Source organism: Ruditapes philippinarum, unplaced genomic scaffold (genome assembly GCF_026571515.1).
Source record: "Ruditapes philippinarum isolate M1 unplaced genomic scaffold, ASM2657151v2 ctg4436_1_1_1_1, whole genome shotgun sequence".
Classification (NCBI taxonomy): domain Eukaryota; kingdom Metazoa; phylum Mollusca; class Bivalvia; order Venerida; family Veneridae; genus Ruditapes; species Ruditapes philippinarum.
Window position 1 is genome coordinate 33,214 of NW_026857946.1, and position 22,793 is coordinate 56,006.

General features: G+C 33.2%; 1 protein-coding gene across 1 annotated transcript; it reads left to right on the forward strand.

Moving 5' to 3' along the window:
* Positions 1–6,531: 6,531 nt before the first annotated feature.
* Positions 6,532–21,435, forward strand: LOC132751572 (uncharacterized). The gene is made up of 9 exons (XM_060741751.1): positions 6,532–6,632; positions 10,140–10,316; positions 10,764–10,885; positions 11,136–11,274; positions 14,487–14,609; positions 15,331–15,519; positions 16,223–16,396; positions 19,758–19,845; positions 20,921–21,435. The coding sequence occupies exons 1-9, from the start codon at positions 6,575–6,577 to the stop codon at positions 21,183–21,185; spliced, it is 1,335 nt and encodes a 444-aa protein (XP_060597734.1). The 5' UTR covers positions 6,532–6,574; the 3' UTR covers positions 21,186–21,435.
* The last annotated feature ends 1,358 nt before the right edge of the window (positions 21,436–22,793 follow it).

The following is a 22,793-nucleotide window of genomic DNA, read 5'->3' on the forward strand; positions in this document are numbered from 1 at the left end:
AAATGTACATATTTCCAGTTCTATTCAAACATTTATGAATGGATCACGTAAGGTGCCAAGTGCCGTGTTGCAGCTGTAAAAACTTTGCTTCAGTGTTGTTATATTTTTCTTGTCCTTCGGGAGGCTTGAGAGATGCTGTACTTATTCATTGTCCCCCATGTACAGACCCAATCAAACCGAATCTGCAATTTGATGCAATTTTGTTGTGATTAATGCTTCCGAGGGATCACTTTGATGTAAGATTTTATACTTCACAGAAGCAGGTGTCAAGTGCCATATGGCAGCTGTACAAAGTTGCCCCGTACTTCACTTCAGTGTTGTTATATTTTCGAGAAATAACATATTTTAAAGTTATTTTTTTAAATAAATGATAAGACTTTAGTAAAGAAATACATATATAAGTTTCAAATAAGCATCTTTAACTCAAAGACATTTCTATTTGCTAAGACATTTTGGTTGGGAACGTTGAACATATTTACATTTACATCAAGTTCCCAACCAAAATGTCTTAGCAAATTAAAATATCTTTACGTTAAAGATGCTTATTTGAAACTTATGTATGCATTTTACTACTTATCCTCTATAATAAAAATTATGATAACTTTTAAAGATGCTATTTCTCGAACATCGAATGTCTTTTAAAAATTGACAGTTGCGCTATTGAACAGTTAGGTATATGATCTATTTCTATGAAATTGAGTGAATACAATATACTCCGCTTATAACGAACTCATTGGGACATTCACAATCTGTTATTTATATCCGGAGTTCCTTGTAAGCATATAGCGAATTAGTTCTTTGTATCAGGAGTTTGTTTTATTGCGAACAGATTTACACATAACTACCTGATTGTTAACCATCGTTCTCCATTGGAAGAGCATTTTTTAGGATCAATTAGTCATTTATTTCTTTTTAGCCATGATGCCCGAGAGCGCACATTTTGGAATTTGAAAATCCTTTGCTATTTCAGTTTTAGTTTTACTCCCTTTCTCAATTTTTCATTAAACATCATATTTTGTGTCTTAGCTCAGTGCATTTTGTTTTCTTTCAATGAATAAGAATAAACAAGGTTTTCCATTTTTCTTCCTTTTATATTGAATATCTTCTATTATATTTTAAGGGTGACGTTAACTAATGAAATATATAGATTTCTTTTCATTCCAATCAAGCATACTTTGTAGTTTTCTATGGATTATGGTTGCAAGCATGCGTGATTATGATGAGAACCGCTAATTATTTTACTCGAGCAAAACTATTGAAGAAAAGAAATTATAGAATACTAGTAAAAGGAATTACCGTTTTATCTTTGTGACAAGAACAACTCAAGCTAAAATATCCTAAATAGAAAACTATTTCATACTTCTATACAAATTCATTTTCATATATTGAATTACATACAACAATAAACGGTACATTCCGCGGGTTTTATTCCGTGCCAATGAAAACGAAAGTTGAAAATGCGGGATATATTTACGAATAGGCGATATTTGGGGTTCGTTATAAAAGTGTAATTTTATGCACTTTTAACTAAATTGGGACTAAGAAAGGAGTATCTAAGCTATATAAGCTATAATTCCTTATAACCGTGTTCGCTATAACCGTATATTTTTATATTAAATAAAGAAGTGCAAAATTCGGGCCAAAATAAATTGTTCCTTATAACCGGAAGTTTGCTATAACCGTGTTCGCTATAAGTGAAGTTTACTGTAGTTATTTAACTACCTACGCGTTAAAAAGGGACAGGGCTAAGTAACAAAATATATACATGTATTAACAACTTAGTAAGTAATAAAATACCGTTAACAGAAGAAATCCACAGAAAAAAACCAACACAAACATGATTTCAGCGTCATTTCAAAACTGAACACATGAACTTTCGTCACAACTACACTATACTTTGTATTTCTTTTGGGTCTGTTTACTAGAACGAATTTAAAAAGATAAATAATTTAGATAAAGATACGGCAAACAAGGAAGCACGTGTAAATAGGCGAATAATTTATCTGCACTATGTCGGATAAAAAACGTGAATATTATATTCATTTTTCCATTCTATGTGTCTTCTCCATTATTTGCGAATAATTTTGGAGGAAATTCTCAAATAAACCCGTCTTATATATTACCAAATCATCATATCGAAATTACAAAAAAACAAAAGATGATATTAATATTTTAAACTTACTGTATATCCTATTTTGCTGAAATGATGATTTCAATCATTGTTGCTGACAGATACGACGCTACAGTTATCGTTCCCTTTACAAACATTTTTCATACAAATATATCATGATTACGGTGTCCTTATCGTGCCATTTAGAATGTCGTCCGTCGCGTCTAAGGGTAGACACACGACAATGCGAAGTGACATCGCGACAATGCGAAGCGACGCTCGACAACGCGAAGCGATATGCGACAATGCGAAGCGACGCTCGACAGTGTCAAACGATATGTCGCACTGTCGCCTAGAAATGTCGCGGTAAAAAAGGGCGACATTTAAGAAATGTCGCTTCGCGTTGTCGAGTGTCGCTTCGCATTGTCGAGCGTCGCTTCGCGTTGTCGCGATGTCACTTCGCGTTGTCGCGATGTCACTTCGCGTTGTCGCATTGTCACTTCGCATTGTCGAGTGTCGAGGTTGGTAGAAGTGCATACCACGACACTCGACAATGCGAAACGATAACGCGACAATGCGATACGACGCTCGACAATGCGAAGTGACACTCGACATCGCGAAGCGACATTTTTAAAATGTCGAGTAAATGTCGCGTTATTTTTATGATTTTTACACCGCGACGCTCAACATTGCGAAGCGACACTCGACAATGCGAAGCGACACTCGACAACGCGAAGCGATACTCGACAACGCGAAGCGACACTCGACAATGCGAAGCGACATTTGGAATAATATCGTATCGCATTGTCGTGCGTCTACCGGTGCTTGGTCAGAATTTACTAACTCACCGACAAACGGTGCGATCATGGAAGGGGTCGCACTAAACTGCTGACGAATTAGCTGACGATATAGATATATAGGAAACTGCTGACCAGTTAAATAAAGAAGGATTATCGGGAAATGCTGACCAGTTACACAAAGAAGGGAAACATTGAAGGTGTGAAGTTATATAAACACGCCGTAGGGGGTAATAAAAAGATGGGAAATTACTTTTATTCTTTTAATTATATTTTTATTTTTTGCATTTATATGACTATGTTTATAAACTAAATTAATATATACATTTAAAGTACCATAATATCATACATTTTAACACGGATTTCCATTACTACATGTAATATAAATCCGTGATTTTAAAAGGATATATTAAACAGCTTTTTATACCTCTAAAGATATGCAAAAATTTGAATTAATGTTTTATAAAGAATTATGATGTTATGAGTTTTATCAAAATCTCTTGTTTAGTGATATTTCAATAGAAAAAATCTTGTAACGGAAAAAAAATGTATTTTCAAAAGCAATAATTGCAATTTGAATTAATATTAAATAAGTCAGCAGTGTTTTAACTTAATTAAATGTCGACAAAATTTATACAATATATTGAATTTCGTACATTATAAAATGAATTAAAATTTCACGACAAAATATATTTTTTTCTATATTTCTAACTGGTCAGCAGTTTCCCTATATATCTAACTGGTCAGCAGATTCTACTACATGTGTATATGTTTAACTGGTCAGCATTTTCTCGCCTGAATGTAAAGAGCGTTAAATTTGCTAACCATATAGAATAAGAAGAGTTTTACGGCTTAAATCAATTTGAAATAACATTAAATTGGTCAGCAGTGTTTTTACTTAATTAAATGTCGACATAATTTTATAAAATAAATTGAATTTGCATACATAATAAAAATGAATTACAATTTCACGGCAAAATATATTTTTCTCTATATATCTAACTGGTCAGCAGTTTCCCTATATATCTAACTGGTCAGCAGATTCTACTATATATGTTTAACTGGTCAGCATTTTCTCGCCTGAATGTAAAGAGCGTTAAATTTGCTAACCATATAGAATAAGAAGAGTTTTACGGCTTAAATCAATTTGAATTAACATTAAATTGGTCAGCAGTGTTTTTACTTAATTAAATGTCGACAAAATTTTATACAATATATTGAATTTCGTACATTATAAAATGAATTAAAATTTCACGACAAAATATATTTTTCTCTATATATCTAACTGGTCAGCAGTTTCCCTATATATCTAAATGGTCAGCAGATTCTACTGTATGTTTAACTGGTCAGCATTTTCTCGCCTGAATGTAAAGAGCGTTAAATTTGCTGACCATATAGAATAAGAAGAGTTTTACGGCTTAAATCAATTTGAATTAACATTAAATTGGTCAGCAGTGTTTTTACTTAATTAAATGTCGACATTATTTTATAAAATATATTAAATTTGCATAATGAGTAACAATTTCGTAGCATTTAAATATATTTTTCTCTATATATCTAACTTTTCAGCAGATTCTACAATATGGTCAGCATTTTAATAACATATTTTTGACTGTTTATTGTATTTTGTCATAGATAAATCAAGAATGACACGTCGCGTGTGAAATCGATTTTAATATGACCTCGGGGCATATCGATCTCGATAAATTATCAGTTTAATGGATATCTGTGGAAACATATTGTTTATAATGTAATAAAAGCTTATTAACTATAACAATTAGCACATTATTAATTTTTGTTCAATATTACTTATACAATTATACGAACAACAAATAAGGAAACAGAAATCACTTTATTTCATATTTGCACTAAATACGACATAATAATTATATTTTGTTAAAATATACATTACGTATATGTACATGTATATATTTTAACCTATGATGCATAGTTTTATACATACTTGAAACAAATTATGATTTTTCGTACATTATATTTTGACTACATTTTTAAAATTTTAACCAATATATAACACATAGAAGAAAATTCATTAAGGTACTTAAATAAAATATTATATCAAAATAAATTGAGAAATATACAGTATATATCAATTGAATTTTTTATAATTAATATGTATCATTTGTAATATTGACATCTTGAAAAAACATTTTATCAAGTATTTCTCGACCTCGCCTGTAATATCACCAACGGCAATTTGACACCTTCATTGTTTTCCCTTCTTTATCTAACTGGTCAGCAGTTTTCGATAATCCTTCTTTGTTTAACTGGTCAGCAGTTTCCTATATATTCTATATCGTCAGCTAATTCGTCAGCAGTTTAGTGCGACCCCTTCCATGATCGCACCGTTTGTCGGTGAGTTAGTAAATTCTGACCAAGCACCGGTAGACGCACGACAATGCGATACGATATTATTCCAAATGTCGCTTCGCATTGTCGAGTGTCGCTTCGCGTTGTCGAGTATCGCTTCGCGTTGTCGAGTGTCGCTTCGCATTGTCGAGTGTCGCTTCGCAATGTTGAGCGTCGCGGTGTAAAAATCATAAAAATAAACGCGACATTTACTCGACATTTTAAAAATGTCGCTTCGCGATGTCGAGTGTCACTTCGCATTGTCGAGCGTCGTATCGCATTGTCGCGTTGTCGTTTCGCATTGTCGAGTGTCGTGGTATGCACTTCTACCAACCTCGACACTCGACAATGCGAAGTGACAATGCGACAACGCGAAGTGACATCGCGACAACGCGAAGTGACATCGCGACAACGCGAAGCGACACTCGACAATGCGAAGCGACACTCGACAACGCGAAGCGACATTTCTTAAATGTCGCCCTTTTTTACCGCGACATTTCTAGGCGACAGTGCGACATATCGTTTGACACTGTCGAGCGTCGCTTCGCATTGTCGCATATCGCTTCGCGTTGTCGAGCGTCGCTTCGCATTGTCGCGATGTCACTTCGCATTGTCGTGTGTCTACCCTTAGACGCGACGGACGACATTCTAAATGGCACGATAAGGACACCGTACATGATACATTCGAGGATTATATATGTATATTAGTATCGAGTTACCTTTTGTAGGTTGTTCATTGTTTGTAGCTAGTCATAGGAACAATCAAAAGTCTTACCAAAAGTATGTCTGTTTTCGTTTTGAATAATGCCTATAATGTTAGATCGTTGATAAATGCCACAATAAATTATATATCCGATGTACTCTTGCACGTGAAGAGATAAGATGCGCTATATACAATAGAAATATATTTTTTGCAAACAATATTGTTGTTTATGACATGTAAACATTTATATGTTAGTACCAATTGCTCGAAAAATAATACCTCATGTTTACTTTCGTTTACTTCAAAGATTGAAATAATGCAATACATTTACAATCAAATGACAACCACTTCAATCAACATACACTTTATGATTGTGCAATTTTGTACAATTTACAATATTGGCTGTTTCAAGCATCATTGAATTAATATATATATAGCCGATTGTGAAAGGAATTATACGGTTATATTTCTTCCTATACGATGATACTTTAAATAGATGACTTTACATTTCATATCGCGTTATATGATAGCAATACTTCCGGGTGTTTTTATCCTCGTCAATGTAATCCTAAATGGAGACGGCCGTATACAATAGGAATGTCAGGTGTCAAAGAATTTATTGTGTTGCTTCTTTTTCGGATATGTGTTGCTACAGGTAATTATAAAGATTCAGTTAACCTTATTATTTTCGAAACAAACATATAATAAAAGACAATAATGTAAAAATCATATGTAAAATGTATTGCTAGTATTATAAATGTAGACCAATTTCTGATTGTTTTCATATAAAAAAACTGTTTTAACTTTGTAAAGCATGTAAATTAATGAAAAATTATGTCGTCCCGTGGTGATTCGCATTTTTAGGTAAAGAAAACAAAACGTCATGCCGTGAATCTATCACCATAGTTAAGTGACAAATGATTGTCGGCATGAGAAAATGATGATTAAAATTAAGACTCGAATAAACTTATAACTAGCTTTTGAAGTCCTTCATTCTGCATTAGAAAACGTTCAAAGATATATCATACAAGGATGTGCTGTCTGAAACAAGTGAAAATATGTAAATACAGTCCATGAAATACGATTTGTTCATAAAATCATATAATTTAGCGTTTTACTTGTTGTACATTTTGAGAATAATGTATGTAGTATTATTATGATGCTGGCTTTTGATGACAGAAGTTGACAGATAGACAGTTGAGAGTAATTAGCAAACTAAGGTTACCCCCCGCCAAAAACAAAACAAGATAACACACACAAAAAAGACAACAGCAACGACCCCCCCCCCCCAAAAAAAAAAAAAAAAAAAAAAACAACAAAAAAAAACACAACAAAAACACTCAACGTCACAAAACTACAGGGGAAATAAATATCGCCCATTTTTTATCCCCGCCAAAAAATTTTGGCGGAGGATATAGAAATAGTCTCCGTCCGTCCGTCCGACCGTCCGTCCGTCCGACATTTTTGTCCGGAGCATATCTCTAAAAGTATTTGAGTTATCAACTTGAAACTTCATAGGGGGATAGACCTCATTGAGGAGGAGTGCAGTGCACAAGAATGATAACTTTACCTTGCATGATTTTTGAGTTATTGCCCTTTGTTATTTTTCAAAATTGATTTTTGTCCAGAGCATAACTCCAAAAGCCTATGAGATATTGACATGAAACTTCATAGGTGCATAGATCTCACTAAGGAGGTGTGCAGTGCACAAGAATGATAACTCTACCTTTCATAATTTTTGAGTTATTGCCCTTTGTTATTTTTCATACCTAATTTTTCACCTGAGTGGAGCATAACTCAAAAAGTGTTTGAGATATCAACATGAAATGTCATAGGTGGATAGATCTTATTGAGGAGGAATGTTGTGCCAAGAATGATAACTCTTCCCTATACAATTTTTGAGTTATTGCCCTTTTTTCATGCTATTTTGTCCAGAGCTTATCTCAAAAAGTATTTGAGGTATCAACTTGAAACTTCAAATGTGGATGGATCTCATTGAGGAGGAGTGCAGTGCTTAAGAATGATAACTCTACCCTGCATTATTTTTGAGTTATTGCCCTTTGTTATTTTTCAAAATTAATTTTGGTCCAGAGCATAACTCAAAAAGCCTTTGAGATATCAAAATGAAACTTCATAGGTGCATAGATGTCACTCAGGAGGTGTGCACTGCACAAGAATGATAACTCTACCTTTTATAATTTTTGAGTTATTGCCCTTTGTTCTTTTTCATACTTAATTTTTCAATTCAATTTTTTTCTCAAAAAGTATTTGAGGTATCAACTTGAAACTTCATAGGTGGATAGATTTTACTGAGGAGGGATGCAGCACACAAGAATGATAACCTACCCTGAATTATTTTTCAGTAATTGCCCTTTGTTATTTTCAGCCATCAGTATTCACATAGGTTTCAAATCTGTAATCACTATAGCCATCAGTTTTCATTACCAAAAGACCTCTTAAAATGGAATTATTCCGCTCTACTACATATACATTCTTCCAATGAGCAAACACATTCGGCGGGGGATGGCCATGTTGACATGGCTCTTGTTTAAAACATATTCAAACATTACGTGATAAAAAGTCAAAAAGTATCCATTAGCAACTATATTTATCAAAATGAAACAAGCAGATGATTAAAGCATACAAACAAGGATGGTTTAACGTATTTATTAAAATTGTGAGGTAGACAGATTTTATTCAGACGTTGTTGCACATTGCCAAAAAATGAAGAATATAAAAGCTGATGAAGAACATATATTCCGTATATTTGTGTTTGTGTTTTAATTTCTAAATGAGACACAGCTCATGTCAAATATTGTGACTGGTAGGTATCAACAATATCTTAAAGAAAGGCCAAAAGGCCTTAATCATAAAATTTGAAAATCTTTAAATATCAAGTTATGCACTTACAATTGTAAACCCTGCGAAGGATAATAAAGAAATATACTAATTTGAAACTCGATTATCTGTGCGATTCTTAGATAGCGTTGCAAGGCTTTCCATTTTCTGTTCATTTTTTGCAATAAAAAGTATTATTATGGAAAAACCGGTTGAGGGAATGACAAATAAAAATTGCACACAAGTCATAAGCCAATACCTTCATAAAATTGTACACCAATCTCGTGAAAATGTTGTCAGTCCCGACACGTCCAAAAAAAAACGAAAAAAAAACAAAAAAAAAAACGAGAAAAAAAACCAACAACAACAACTCAGTGCAGTCCCTTTAAAGAATATAAGATATTTAATGAAATATTAGAAGTAAGGTACTGTTGGTAAAATTTTCTTACATCTAGATCTATTTGGAAAATTTTTAGTATTTTTTCTTGGGTAATAAAAGAAATAACACATAGGTTTGTGAGCTCCTTCCGGGTGAAATTGTACTGTTACCAACAAAGTGATGTGCTATTTATAACTATATTGTATGTCGTTGTTAATTTTGCAAGTTTGATCAATACACCTACCTTGTTAGTCGTAAGGAAGTAAGGTGAGTAAAATATGTTAAAACCATTGATTTGAAGCATTATATATTTCATTCCAGCAGATGGGCGATTTTTATATTGTATTCGCGTATTAAAACATTTCTTTAGTGATGCAGTAAACGACTTTAAAATACTGACACGTTTAAAATAAAAATAGATGTTTTTACAAATAATTAAATTTTAATTAAAATCGATAAGATGTGCGGAGGGGGAAGAGATGTTTCAGTTTAAACGCCAATTTAACTTAAAACTTTGCTATTTATATTTTTCAAAAGCTGCTTAAATTGTTGTTTTGTTACAATTTACCAAAAGGTTACTCATTTACCTAGTATCTGAGCCATCATTTTTTTCTTTTGCATTTCGTCAATGATTAAAGTAACAGGAATTTTGTATTTTGTATTGAAGTCAAAATACCATATAGTTTTGAGTTTGCTACTTTTACCACATTTTCTTATATTCATTGCATTTTTGCAGATAGTAAGCATCTCACTTGTTCTAAATCCATTATTAAAAATGAAAAGTATTATGTGATTTTGAACTGGCATCAAATCCATAATAGATTGTTAATGGTTGCAGGTATAACCTATATAACACACACGCGTTTTTTAATCCAGCCTTAAATACTTGACTATCCTTACATCTAAAAAACATAGGTAGGTAAATACAGTCATTCTTAATTCCAGCACCCTACAATGAGTTTATGACATGGGACAAAGCAAAAGACAATTGCACGTTAGCAACACCGGAGTTTATTTATGATGGTGAAATCTTTACTGTAAAGGAGGATCAGAACATGACAAATGATATGGATGGAAGGTGGCTTGGATACTTCCGGAATATGCGGGGGTTTGAGTATTTCGGTAATACTATATTTATTTTAATATTCTCTTTTTTTCTGATCTTTTGCGGTTACTTAAAATCTCACATTTACGTCAATTTTAAAATCAATATATTTAAAACTGACTTAATATAATTAATGTAAAATTGCTTGCTTTGAAAGCCGAAACTTAATTTGATTAAATGTGATTATCGCAGAAAGTTAACAACAGTTTTGCAATATTGATAAGGAAATGATGTTAATTATTATAGATTTTTTTAAACGTTACAATGAGTTAACAGATTTTTCAATGGAATAGCTTTTAGTTAATCACCTCGAAAATTTCAGTCCGTCATACAAATGAATTGAAGTTCCATACTATGAACGTCACTTCATGCTAATATTAGCTTTCCTTGTTTTTTTCTACGTATCCAGCGTTTTATTAATTCAAGTTTTATAGTTTTAAAAATTGAATATTAATTAAATTCAGGCTGCATAGAACATCCAGAAACCTTACGAATTCAATCGAAACATATTGTAAAGAATTCACCAGGAAATTGTTTTTCTCTATGTTCACGAAAAGGATCAGTTATTGGACTAATGGGTCATGAGGTAAAAATAAGTAAATACTTAAAATTAATAAAGAAGGGTAGGAAATCAACAGTTTATTATTAGTTTTGTCAATTTATTAAATAAATCATATTAATTTTAGATATCAGAAGTGTATAATAAATTAACATTGTCAAAAGTCTAGTATTTTTCAACTTTGTATTTCACGCACCTCCGTAATATGATTTGTTTTAAAACGTAAAATTTATCAGTTTGTGTAATTTGAAATGACAGATATTTTGTGCTTTTACAGTGTTTTTGTTTTAAAACGATCACAGCAGAACAGACACTAGTTAGCTATGCGTCATGTAATGAATCATGTCCGCCACCCTCTGAAGGTTTAGCTTGTGGGGGACAATCATTTATTTCTTTATATGTGGTTAATAAAAAAGGTAAGGAAGATGTGCATAGGTGATAAATGTACAAAATATAATATACATAATAATAATATTTAGTCAACAAAATGTTTAAATGATATGCGTATGCCCTTCAATGTATTTCACCATATTATCTACTTCACTTGGGTAAATAACCCTCGCACTGAAATGTATAAAAGCATATTGATTTTATAAGGGTCCTCTGGGTTTTAAAAGTTGAAATGAAAATTTGAAATTATCTATAAAAGCAATATTAAGGAAAATGTTCATCCATAATCTACAGAAATAAGAAACTTCGACGGGAACGATAGATAAGGATGGGTAACATACTTAGTGTCCAGAGTCTTCATTAATATTTTTCACTTCCTGTCAATTTTTATGGGTTCTTAGAGGGCAAGAACAAATAGAAGAAGTATGAATGGAATCTAAAATTGGTTCTTGCTAAGGAAACCAACACATATAATTTTTAAGAAATACAGCGTTTTCATTGGATGACAAATAAAGCTGGACATCAATGGCCATTAAATTTTTGAGTAACAATAAAAGGAGATGATCGTTATTTGACATGTCATTATTCTTTATTGTCTGATTTTATTGACCTGTCAATTATGAATACATCATAGGACTCATTTAAATATTCGATCCCACTTCGGTTTGGTCCGTGTAGTTTACGAAAATTAATGTAGAGTATATTAGTCATGGATTGAAAGTCACGCCAGCTTAATGTGAAATTTTTCGTTAACTATCACAATAGGACAGTCGGTAAAGAGAATGCCTGATAATTGAGAGGTCTGTGGTTCGATCTTTACTGTTGCCATTGTTTTAGTACGCTTTCTTTATTTTTTCAGTATATTTTAATGGAACAGATTTGTAAAGTGTTTTTACGGCATTGAAAAGGACATTTATTGAATTTTTAATCCGTTTTTAATTTTAAACATGAATTCTTTAAAAAAACATGTTTATTTACAAAGAGTTAGATCTATATACATAACAAAATTTAAGTAAAACATAATACAAAAAACGAACCAACATGAATTAATCATAAAATAGATTCAATAAATGTTGAAAGTATTAATTAAAGAAAAAAAGCATGGGGACCAAACGCGGCCTCGAACTTAAAACACGTGTGGTTACTTAGTTTAATGAACTCGTGAATTTACCCTATAGTGCTATAGAACGCCGAGTACACTTATGTTTAGAGATACAAATTAAAAAATTTAAAATTTCCCCCCCTACAGGGCGTCATCTCACGGAAATTAGGGAAAAAAATATAAACCGTGTTAAACCCGTTATACAAAAACCAAAAAATAAACATACTAGTTATCAAGGGGGTGAATCACGCCATTCGTTACCCAAGCAAACAAGATGGCGGATGCAGCCGAAAAATTAGTTTTTTTTCCCTTTTTTCCCTGAAATTCGTAATTTTCTTGTGTAAATGTACATATAATAATCTTCTTCAGAATTTTTCCGGGCACACAGGATTTAATTTCATGGTGTTTTCGTCGCGTACTTCATCTGAAATGCGCGTCACCAGAATAGATGCGAGAGAAATTGTCCACAGGTTTGATCGTGATAACCTACGGCTTCTTCTCTCAAATTCACTGTTTCGTTTATTATATATGCTTATTGACTGAAACCGCTGACTTAAATAAGTTGTAATATGTCGTCATCTAAGCATTCATGACCATTCTGGCTAGATTTACGCTCTAATAATACTATCGGGGCATTTTAACGGATATGATAACGTATGTCGCACAAAATATCAATGATAACGTAACGGCGCACAAAAATATTAATGATAACGTGCGGCGCATTTTTTCTTCTTGGTGGATTTCCATTTGTACAGTCAACTGATAATGAATTATTTTGTATGTCGGAAATGATAGATATCTGAAAAAAATGTTTTTCTGTTCAGAATTAAATAATTGAACAATGCTGCACCCATTGGATATAAATATCTTTCTAGCTGGTGGCATAATAGATATTCGTTGTTAATATACTAACCTTTTATCTTACCAATTAAAACACACATGTATAGTTTGAGATTATTTTTGTATAAAGAAAGGCCTCCACTTTCAATGATCATTGTGTATTGTTGTCTTCACATTAATGTTCGCAATTATGTTCGAATCCCCTTGTCAGAAAGAAGAAACGCATTCAGCAGAGCAGATATTAAAAAGGTATGGACGGCTAGATATATTTTTCTTTTCCGGTTATCATAAACGAAAAGGAACGTCATAATTTGATCAAAACAATTACATGCAATTCATTAATTTGCCTATCATAATCTGGCGATACTTTTATCTAAAATAATGTTCATACCACCAGAGGTGCCTACGTTAGCGCTCATATTTTTGCGCCATACGTTCCATTTCCGGAAAATGCATCGATATTTTCCATCACAGCGGTTATTCTAGCTAGAATGGGCATCGATGCTTTAGATGACGACATATTACAACTTTGTAAAGTCAGTGGTTACAGTTTTATATACATATATGTAAATGAAACATTGAATTTTAGGGAGGAAGCCGTAAGTTATCACGATCAAACCGGTGGAAAATTATCTCGCTTCGATTCTGGTGACGCGCATTTCAGATGAAGTACGGGACAAAACATCATGTAATAAAATCCTGTGTGCCAGGAAAATTGTGAAGACGATTATTACATGTACCTTTACACAAGAACATCACGAGTTTTAGACAAAAAAGGGAAACACTAACTTTTCGGCTGCATCCGCCATCTTGTTTGCTTGGGTAACGAATGGCGTGATTCTCCCACGTGAGTTATTATATTGTTAAAACACTCACTTTATTTTCATCTTTTATTGACTTTTTTCTTAAGGGAGTACACAATTTTAAAAATCATCATATCTTTACAAATTCAGTTCAAAACTATTTCCATGCCGACAATGAAACTGATATAATTTATATAGTAACTGTCATATATTACCTTTAAACATATATTTGAAATTTCAATATATTTTATAAGGAACATGACACAACACAATCAGTTAAGAAGTCTATAAAACAAATCATATAAGCCATGATCGCTCCTATTACATTAGTTGATTATGTTCTTAAAAGCTTATAATTTGTTGTATTTTTAGCTTTCTATACTGCCTGCAATCAATGTGGCTTAAATCTCGCAATTATTAAGATGGCATCTTATCAACACGGATCCTGGACATTAAGATTTTTAAACATGTTTAAATATTTTTACCATTTCAGTTCTAAACATCCGTAAGGTGTTTGGTCAAAATAAAAATAAAAGTAATTGCGTCAGGCTGGAAAGCGACAAGAAACTTTTGTGGGCTCAGTGCGACGGTGCGTTACACAATATATGCTATGATGGTAAATATTTGAAATCTTCAAGTAGTTAATAGGAAACTGAAGCACCATTGTCATCGATCCATATTTAAAATTCGGACAGTAATAGCACATGCCAAAATGTTTGGTACAAATATGTGCTCTATATACGCTTGTTATACAAACACATCTCCCTTTATATGAACTATTTGGTGCTTTATATGAACTATGTGGTGTTTTATATGACCTATTTGGTACTTTATATGAACTAATTGGTACTTTTTTTTACATTTAACCTTTGAAAACCTTGTAACTTGCAGTGTTCAATTTTAGTAACAATATTAAACAAATTCGTGAACAGGGTAAATTATAACAATATGTGACAACTATTTCGCTTGAATATGTAAACTGACCCATAAAACGTCGTTAATTATATTATTTTATTAATAATAACCAAAAATCTCTATACATATTTTAATGCAACTGTACCTTATGTAAAAGATGTTCATGTTGTCAAAAACAGCCTATAATTAAATGTTATGTCTAGAAATAATTTTGTATTCTGACTGACTAAAGCAATGTACAATGCAATAATGCATACATTACAACATGTCTTTCATGATTCCATTTATGATCCCTTAATTATTTGTTGAACATTTCAGTTTTAATTTTTCTTTGTCGTTTTATCTGATTTGTTTTGTAGTGATTTATAGTTATGTCCTAATGTAAATTAAAAGCATTGATCTCATACTCCCATCAATTTTAGGAACAACAGCTTACGATGTGCCTGCTCAAACGACAGGTCGGCAATATTTTCCATGGTATCGGGCAAATAACTTATGTTTTGGCAGCAATGTTCGACCACTTTTATATGAAAATGCTGTGAACTTTAACGGAAATACTATACACTCTTGGACAGGAATGTGTCGCAGTCTGTCAATCTTCACATTCTCAGGTATGCTTTAGTTTCAATATAGCGTTTTTTTAGTTTACCTTAGTATGCATTTCTGCGTTACACCTGCGCTTGCAGGAATACATTTACGGAGGTGAAAACACGCATCAATGGATACAATAACCCGAGAACGTATCATTATTGTACGTTCTTTATTATATTAACACAAGATAATCACAAAAGACTGATTTATGAAGGAACATATATTTGGATTTTATATCTAAGATGAGCGTTAAATTATAAAATGACATAATTTTTGATAGGTTAATTGGTAAAAAATTAAGCAAAAAGAGTCGAGCTATCAATTTATCTTTTATTTGACTTTTGTTCTCCTACCAGACATTTCCGTGCAAAGAATTTAACAAATCCTTAAAGTTTTGTAATTTGTAATTTTGTAGTTTATTTTAAGGTAAAAAAAAATCCTAAATGCCACATACATTGTAAACCACGATGATTGAACGATAATACAAAACGATATAAACCAACACTTTTATTTTAAAACATTCACGATGAAAAATTGTGCCATATACGTTGTATATTTAGAACTTGACTATCACCTGACGACAAACGCGTTAAATGCCTTGCAAAACAGTTAAAAAAACTTACAGAATCCCTTTTATTTTATCTTATGTCTTTGCTTGTGTGCTCCGGTATTAAATGCGTCCTTATTCCTTAGCAGATGTTAATAAATAAAGTTTTCTTTTAGAACCAATCATAGGAAACGCTCATTTGGAATACGGGTATTTGAAAAGATGTGATGCTTCTGATAAGTACGAACTTCATTTTACTGGAAACATACAAGAACAAAAGAAATCGCTGTGCAAAAGCGATATAAACACATCAAAAGAGCAACACCAAACCGGTGATGGTGGAAATTCAGGTACAACTTTACATTGTTAATATAATTGTTGAAATTCAAATTTGATAAGAAAAATATATTAATGAAAATTTAATTGATATAAAAGACAAACCTTTTACGACTTTAATTTTGGGTCTTTTTCATAAAGGTTAAATGATGCTAGACAACAAACATAATAAGACGGTAGCTTGCACTTTCCAGTACCGTCTATGAGCAGACTCAATCAAATTGAGCTGCAACATTTTCAATTTTGTCGTGTTGGGTTATTTTAGGGATTCTGTTTTTCTCTATTTTATTGTCACATCCGTGTTATTTGAGACCTTTGGTGGCTGTAAAACGTTTCCCCATACATTTAATCAATGATGTTATATTTTCGATCCTTGAAGATCGTTCAGCACGACATTATTGTTGTGTATACATGTTATGTGGTACTTTTAGTTTCTTCTTTTTTGCCATTTTCAACTTTGGTGGTTCCAGTATTCTGACTTGAATACTGTATAATCACCCTTAGGATATGTTGCCTGCTTCTTAAATTTGTCTGTTGACGTCTTTTCTGTGATATGCAGGCTTCATAACCTCAGATCCCCTTTCAAAATTCCATTTTATTTAGTTCCGCCCATTGTTTTCTCGTTTAGGGCAAAATCATTCCTTTAATTGGGGACCATACGCCGCTTTTCGTTGAATGGCACTACTGTGTTACATTGAATGTTCCATGATAACCGCCGTATGAACACATCTGCGGATGTTTCTAAATTTAAAATTTCACCAGTTTCGCGTTAAATTTTGAATTCTGCTTAAGCCGATGCTAGGGGGCGTGTACGGTAACTTGCACATTCCAATACCATCCATGAACAGACTCAATCCAACATTTTCAATATTGTCGTGTTGGGCTATTTTTAGGGATTCTGTTTTTCTCTATTTCAATGTAAGAAACTCAGCCTTAACTTAACGATCAACTAAGTTATGATATCATATATCTGATAATATAAGAGTAGTTTAATATTATGAGGGTTCAGTGACTTCTTGACCACTGACAATTGACTATAGACCGATTGAAGCTTTAACTACTGCAATTTTTATCGAAAACTCTAATTGTATACTTGACCACTTCTTAATCTTTGTCCAATCTGAACATTACCGTGATAATGTTTAAACTTTTCAATATTATCTCTCTGATCTTTCCCTGCCAACTTATCGTTTATCCGATTCATTACAAAATCATCTTTTGTTTCACTACTACCGTATTAAGTAATAAAATGAAATAATATTTTTCATTTCATTGTAAAAAGGGTTCCAACCCATAGGTAACATTTAAAGTTATACAAACATGTAAAACTGCGTATGCTATACGATCCTATAACCATGGTACCGAGTATACATTTTACTCGATCTTCCGCGGTGTACGCCGCTGTCTTTCTTAAAGCCCATCTCACACAGGACACACGGCTTACACGGTTGACCACCCGTGTAAACCGTACATACAACCGAACTAACCGTAGCGTTATCCGAGTTACACTCGGGCCATTCGAGTGTATCCGTGTAAGCCGTGTATGATTTTTAAAACTTTTAAAAAAACTGGTACGGATGCCATGTCCGTGTATGACCGTATAAGCGACCGTACAAGACCGTAAGAGACCGTGTGAGACCGTATGAGACCGTATATACAGCCGTATGTGAAGTTCACTCCACGAGTGAGCCCAACCGTATCAAGGTCGTATATAAATCGTATGGAATCGTTCGAGACCGTCCCCAAGTCCGACATCAAACACCCGATTAACACCCGAATGTCACAAGATCACGGTACGATTCAAACGAGTGCACACACGGTTTCATACGATCGCCATACGACCAATACGGTTCATATACGAAACATACATGGCTGACACGGTAAAGTACGGGTAAACAGGGTCTCACATGGCCTCGTACGGTCTAACACGGCCTCTACGTCAGCAAGAACTGTACAAAAAACACAACTACCTGCTGCCACCCTACCAAGAGTGTTTGCTGCATCATACTAGAATGTATCCAAAGAAGAAGTTTTGGACGCATAGAAGGAATACAAGAAGAGCCATCCAGGCCCACCGACCACTCCAACTTATTGACCCTGATAAGCTAGAGGACCAACCGGCAATAACCGTGTCTCTCAGGGATTCAGACTCCAATGCCAGCTCGGTGGACCCTCCAGCAACCGCTACACAACAAAAAAAGACACATTCATTTTACATTGCTTCACTTTTTATTCATTTATTGATGTTGATATTAGTTATAAAGATTGTTGTTCCATAAGATATGGCCTTATATAAACGGCTGTTTGTAAATATAACCCGAACCTGTCAACAATCTTTATAACGAATTTATAAAACAGCAAGCATCATTTTTAGAGGAATAAAGCGAGATTTCTTTATAAATCGACAGCAGCCGTGTATATAAAAATATATAAACGTCACGATTATCCAATGAAAAGCGACGTTACAAACGTGCAGTATTATAATGATCTATATATAAGTGTTCTTCGTTGAAATTTCGAAAATTCATGAAGCCAAGTCATCAAAATGGGTTAATTTATATCAAAACATACACAAATGTGTGATATTTCGAGTCTAACTCGAACAAAAGTCGGCGGGACCCTATGTAAACCCTGTGAAAGTCGAGTAAATCGAGTAAAAGTCGTGTTTTATCGTACCAGACCGAACTAGACCGTACTTGGAACCGTACAACAGTCGTATGTATTCGTATGCAAATCGTGTTCAAACCTTGCTTGACCGAGTATATCCGTGCTCAATTCGTACATACTCGTGCTATATTCGAGTCTAATTCGTGCCAACTAAACCACAAGCACGGTTGGAGCTCAAAACTCGTACCAGTCAACCCGTGTATAACCGAGTATACCGTATGGGAATCGTGTGTGCAACCGTGTTTTGTGTGAGACGGGCTTAAGCTATCTTATTTTTTGGTTCACCAAGACTGTAGTTTTCCTTAAGTCTATTACAATTGTAAAGCGCATTGTTCAATCCTTGAAACGATATTTTTTCTGCTCGGCCATGGACAAATAGAGATCTGGTGCGGATTAACAGACATTAATAACGAACCAGAAGCTGTCAAGACTACCATTAAAGTAACAATTTGGCATCACACAGGACAGTGAGACAAAAGACAAATCGTAGTTTAACAAAAATCATTTACATACATAACATTTGAATTTCAAGTAGAGCTTCAATATTTAGAAAGAAGCAATTGTTGCACAAAGATACATTGTGTTACTTTGTCCCTTTTTTATAGCAAAATAGTTTGATGTGGAAAATTTTATTTACTTTTCAAGCATTGTATAATTATATAAAAATACTATTTGCTATACAAATATCATTCATGTTTTTATTTTCAGATACAGATGTAGGTTTAATTGTAGGTTCAATAGTTTCTGCTACCCTGCTTGTTGTTGCCATAGTGATAATTCTTTTTCTGGCCAAGCGGTAAGATCATCTCACTAAGACTGTTCGTTTTCACATACATTATTTTTGTGTCTCTTCAACATAAAAAGGGCTCGCGGCACATAATTTTTCATCTGTTCGTGTGTGTGCGTGCCTCTGTGTTTGTGTTCGAAGAAGTGTACTTCATGCCCCGTTCATAACCATTGCATCAATACAAATAACCACCATCAGAATACAATATTTAGCGTGCAAAACCCTGGTCTTATGTCAAGATCACTGCAGGGGATTACATTTAGTGATTTTTTTTATATAGTCAATAGCTCAGTTAAAGGTCCTTTCAGGTCCGTAATGTCTGCATGCATGGTGGAATTTAAAAATTATATTGACATGATCTTAATAAGTAGACAGTACACATTGTTTTATATCAATACACTTTAACGCCCTTGAGGACATAAACACTGATTCGTATGCAAAAGTAAGGTTTAAGGTGAGAACTTAATATTTTTGTCAAATAGTCTTGTGCAGTTTAATTTGTAACTGCTCCAAAACTTACAGGCATTTCGCAATTTCAAAAAAGATAATAAATAAAAAAAACAATCTTCATTAGATTACAATGTGCCACGTGCAAAATTTAGATTTCTAAGTTAAATAACAATGTTAAAGCTAGGGATAACCTTAATGATTTTAATACTATCATGTTTTTACGTGCTGTTGTGCGGCCTATTTCTTCTATCAGTAAACGATGTGATTCATGAAAGACCTATATAAGTTAGTAAAAGGTAAAGGTCATAGCAATCTGAATTAAATGCAGTTTAGAGAACGCCAATATTTCCAATTTAAACTTCATGTTGCGGGGGCATCCGTGTCCTATTGACACATGTCTAGTTTAAAGTTTAATACTTACATTATAAACAACATTAACATGCTTAAAGCATATAGTGATAAATTAAAAAAAAACACATACGTTCTGTTTGGATGTAGCCCTATAACTACTAATTATTAGAGATATAATGAATTAGTTTTTATGGTTTTAAAATAAACCATGAAAAATGGTTAAAGGCATGTTATGAATAACTAATGATTCATGAAATGTTATAAGCGTATACATTTTTTATAGGAAGATACACTTAGTTCAATGCTGCAAGACAAAAGACCAAACATTGAGTTTTACCATCCACCATGGTCCTAATGAGCATGTTATAACAGGAAGAAGGAATTCAAACGAGATCACTTTGCCCGGCCAAATTAGTGGTTCTTCATACCAAAATGTTGAAGCGCCATCTAGGGAGATAACTGATCTGCATACATATTGTGCACTTGAAAATATCGAACGGGGAACAAATAATATGGAAAGTGAATACAGTCAACTGTCGTGTTCTTGATGATGCATGGATTGTCAAAAGAAGTCATTGTAACAACATGGCGAAATGACCGTTTTTTTAAATCTTTTTGAGGATATTTTGTAATCTGGGAAAAAGGAGATCCTTTGAGATCTTATTTTTCATGTCAGTAACTCAATGCACGTATTTCTTTTCTTTATGTTGGTCCAAATGGACCTGATTGGTTTAAAATCAATATTATTGTAAAATGACTTCTTATAGTTATGATTTCTATTCAAATTTTGTCTGAAAATACAGATTTTTAAATAAATATTTGCTCTAGCTCATCGCCAATAACCTTCATCTACAAAGCTTTTAGTTTTATGGAAACTCCTGTAAGTATTTATGTATTTAAATAAAGATTATATAAATTTCTTCCTTCCTAGCATTCAACATCTCGTTTTAATGATTAATCATAGAATATCAGAACACGTCCTATCCCAGTAGAAAGTTCCTTTATTTACCGTTTTATGAAAGCTTTTGTATATTTGTATATAATTAGCTGCAATCTTGCACATGATTAATTGGTTAAGACCTACGTCAAATGGAACAATTAATCACGAAGAAATGTCCCAAGTCACTTCATGTCAAAAAACCTAATAAAAAAGATGTGGAGTCCCTTTACTAGTGTCATGGTAAGTTCAAGTTTGTCTGCATTTAATTATTAAATCATAATGATTTGAATTGTGTTAATGACAGTTAGGCCGTCGGGTATTTATCAAATATAATCGTTTGGAAGAATAATATTCAAATTTGGACCATTTAGCTGGTAAATTTGATGTAATATGTACTGAAAATTTAATATTGACCGAGGCGATAGCCGATACCTAAAACGTTCCTATCTCCACCATATCACCGGCGCCAGTGATGGCAGATCACTGCAGTGGTGGCAGATAGCTGAAAGTTACCGCTCGGTACGGGTTGATTATAAATTTGTTTGCTATTATTATGTTACACAAATACGGCCCATTTCATTGCTATGAAACTATTTCTATTGCCTTGAGATAATATTAGATAATTTCGACTCGTTTTACCTGTTTTTAGACTATTTTGAGCAGGTTAAAAGTGACAGCTTCGAAAAAATCCATGAAAATGTCTGTTTTTTTTTTAAATATCTCAAGTTTTAACTAAATGACAGGATTTCGTGTTATGTATATATACGTTCATGCATTGGGGTTACGCAAGCCAAATATCTACCCCGTGAGTCTTTTCTTGACAGTTTTACAGACGTTCAATCTGGTCCGGTCGAAGAAGAAATGCTGCGGTTGTAGGCAGATACTTATTTTAAATTATGCCGTCGATGGCATGAATACCAATACTGAATCATCACATTTTGTATTGTAACTGCGTGTGGCTTAAAAGCTTTTTCGATGCACATATCGCATTAATAGTTTTCTATCTTGAGAAAATATTTGAAATGATAGTTTAACGTCTCAATTCCGGCTTAAAGGACACAAAGAATAGAGGAATTGATAAAAGATTTACCTTGATTTTCTGTCAGAGTGCTAGCCACATTCATGGTATTTCTGCCATCGACGGCAACATTTAAAATAAGTATCTGCCTACAACGACAGCATTTTTTATTCGACCGAACGAGATTGAACGTCTGTA

Coding starts and splice junctions, on each gene's coding strand:
- LOC132751572 (XM_060741751.1), top strand. CDS start 6,575: ATGTCAGGTGTCAAAGAATTTATTGTGTTGCTTCTTTTTCGGATATGT. Junction 15,520..16,222: donor GTCAATCTTCACATTCTCAG/GTATGCTTTAGT, acceptor GTTTTCTTTTAG/AACCAATCATAGGAAACGCT. Junction 16,397..19,757: donor CGGTGATGGTGGAAATTCAG/GTACAACTTTAC, acceptor TTTTATTTTCAG/ATACAGATGTAGGTTTAATT.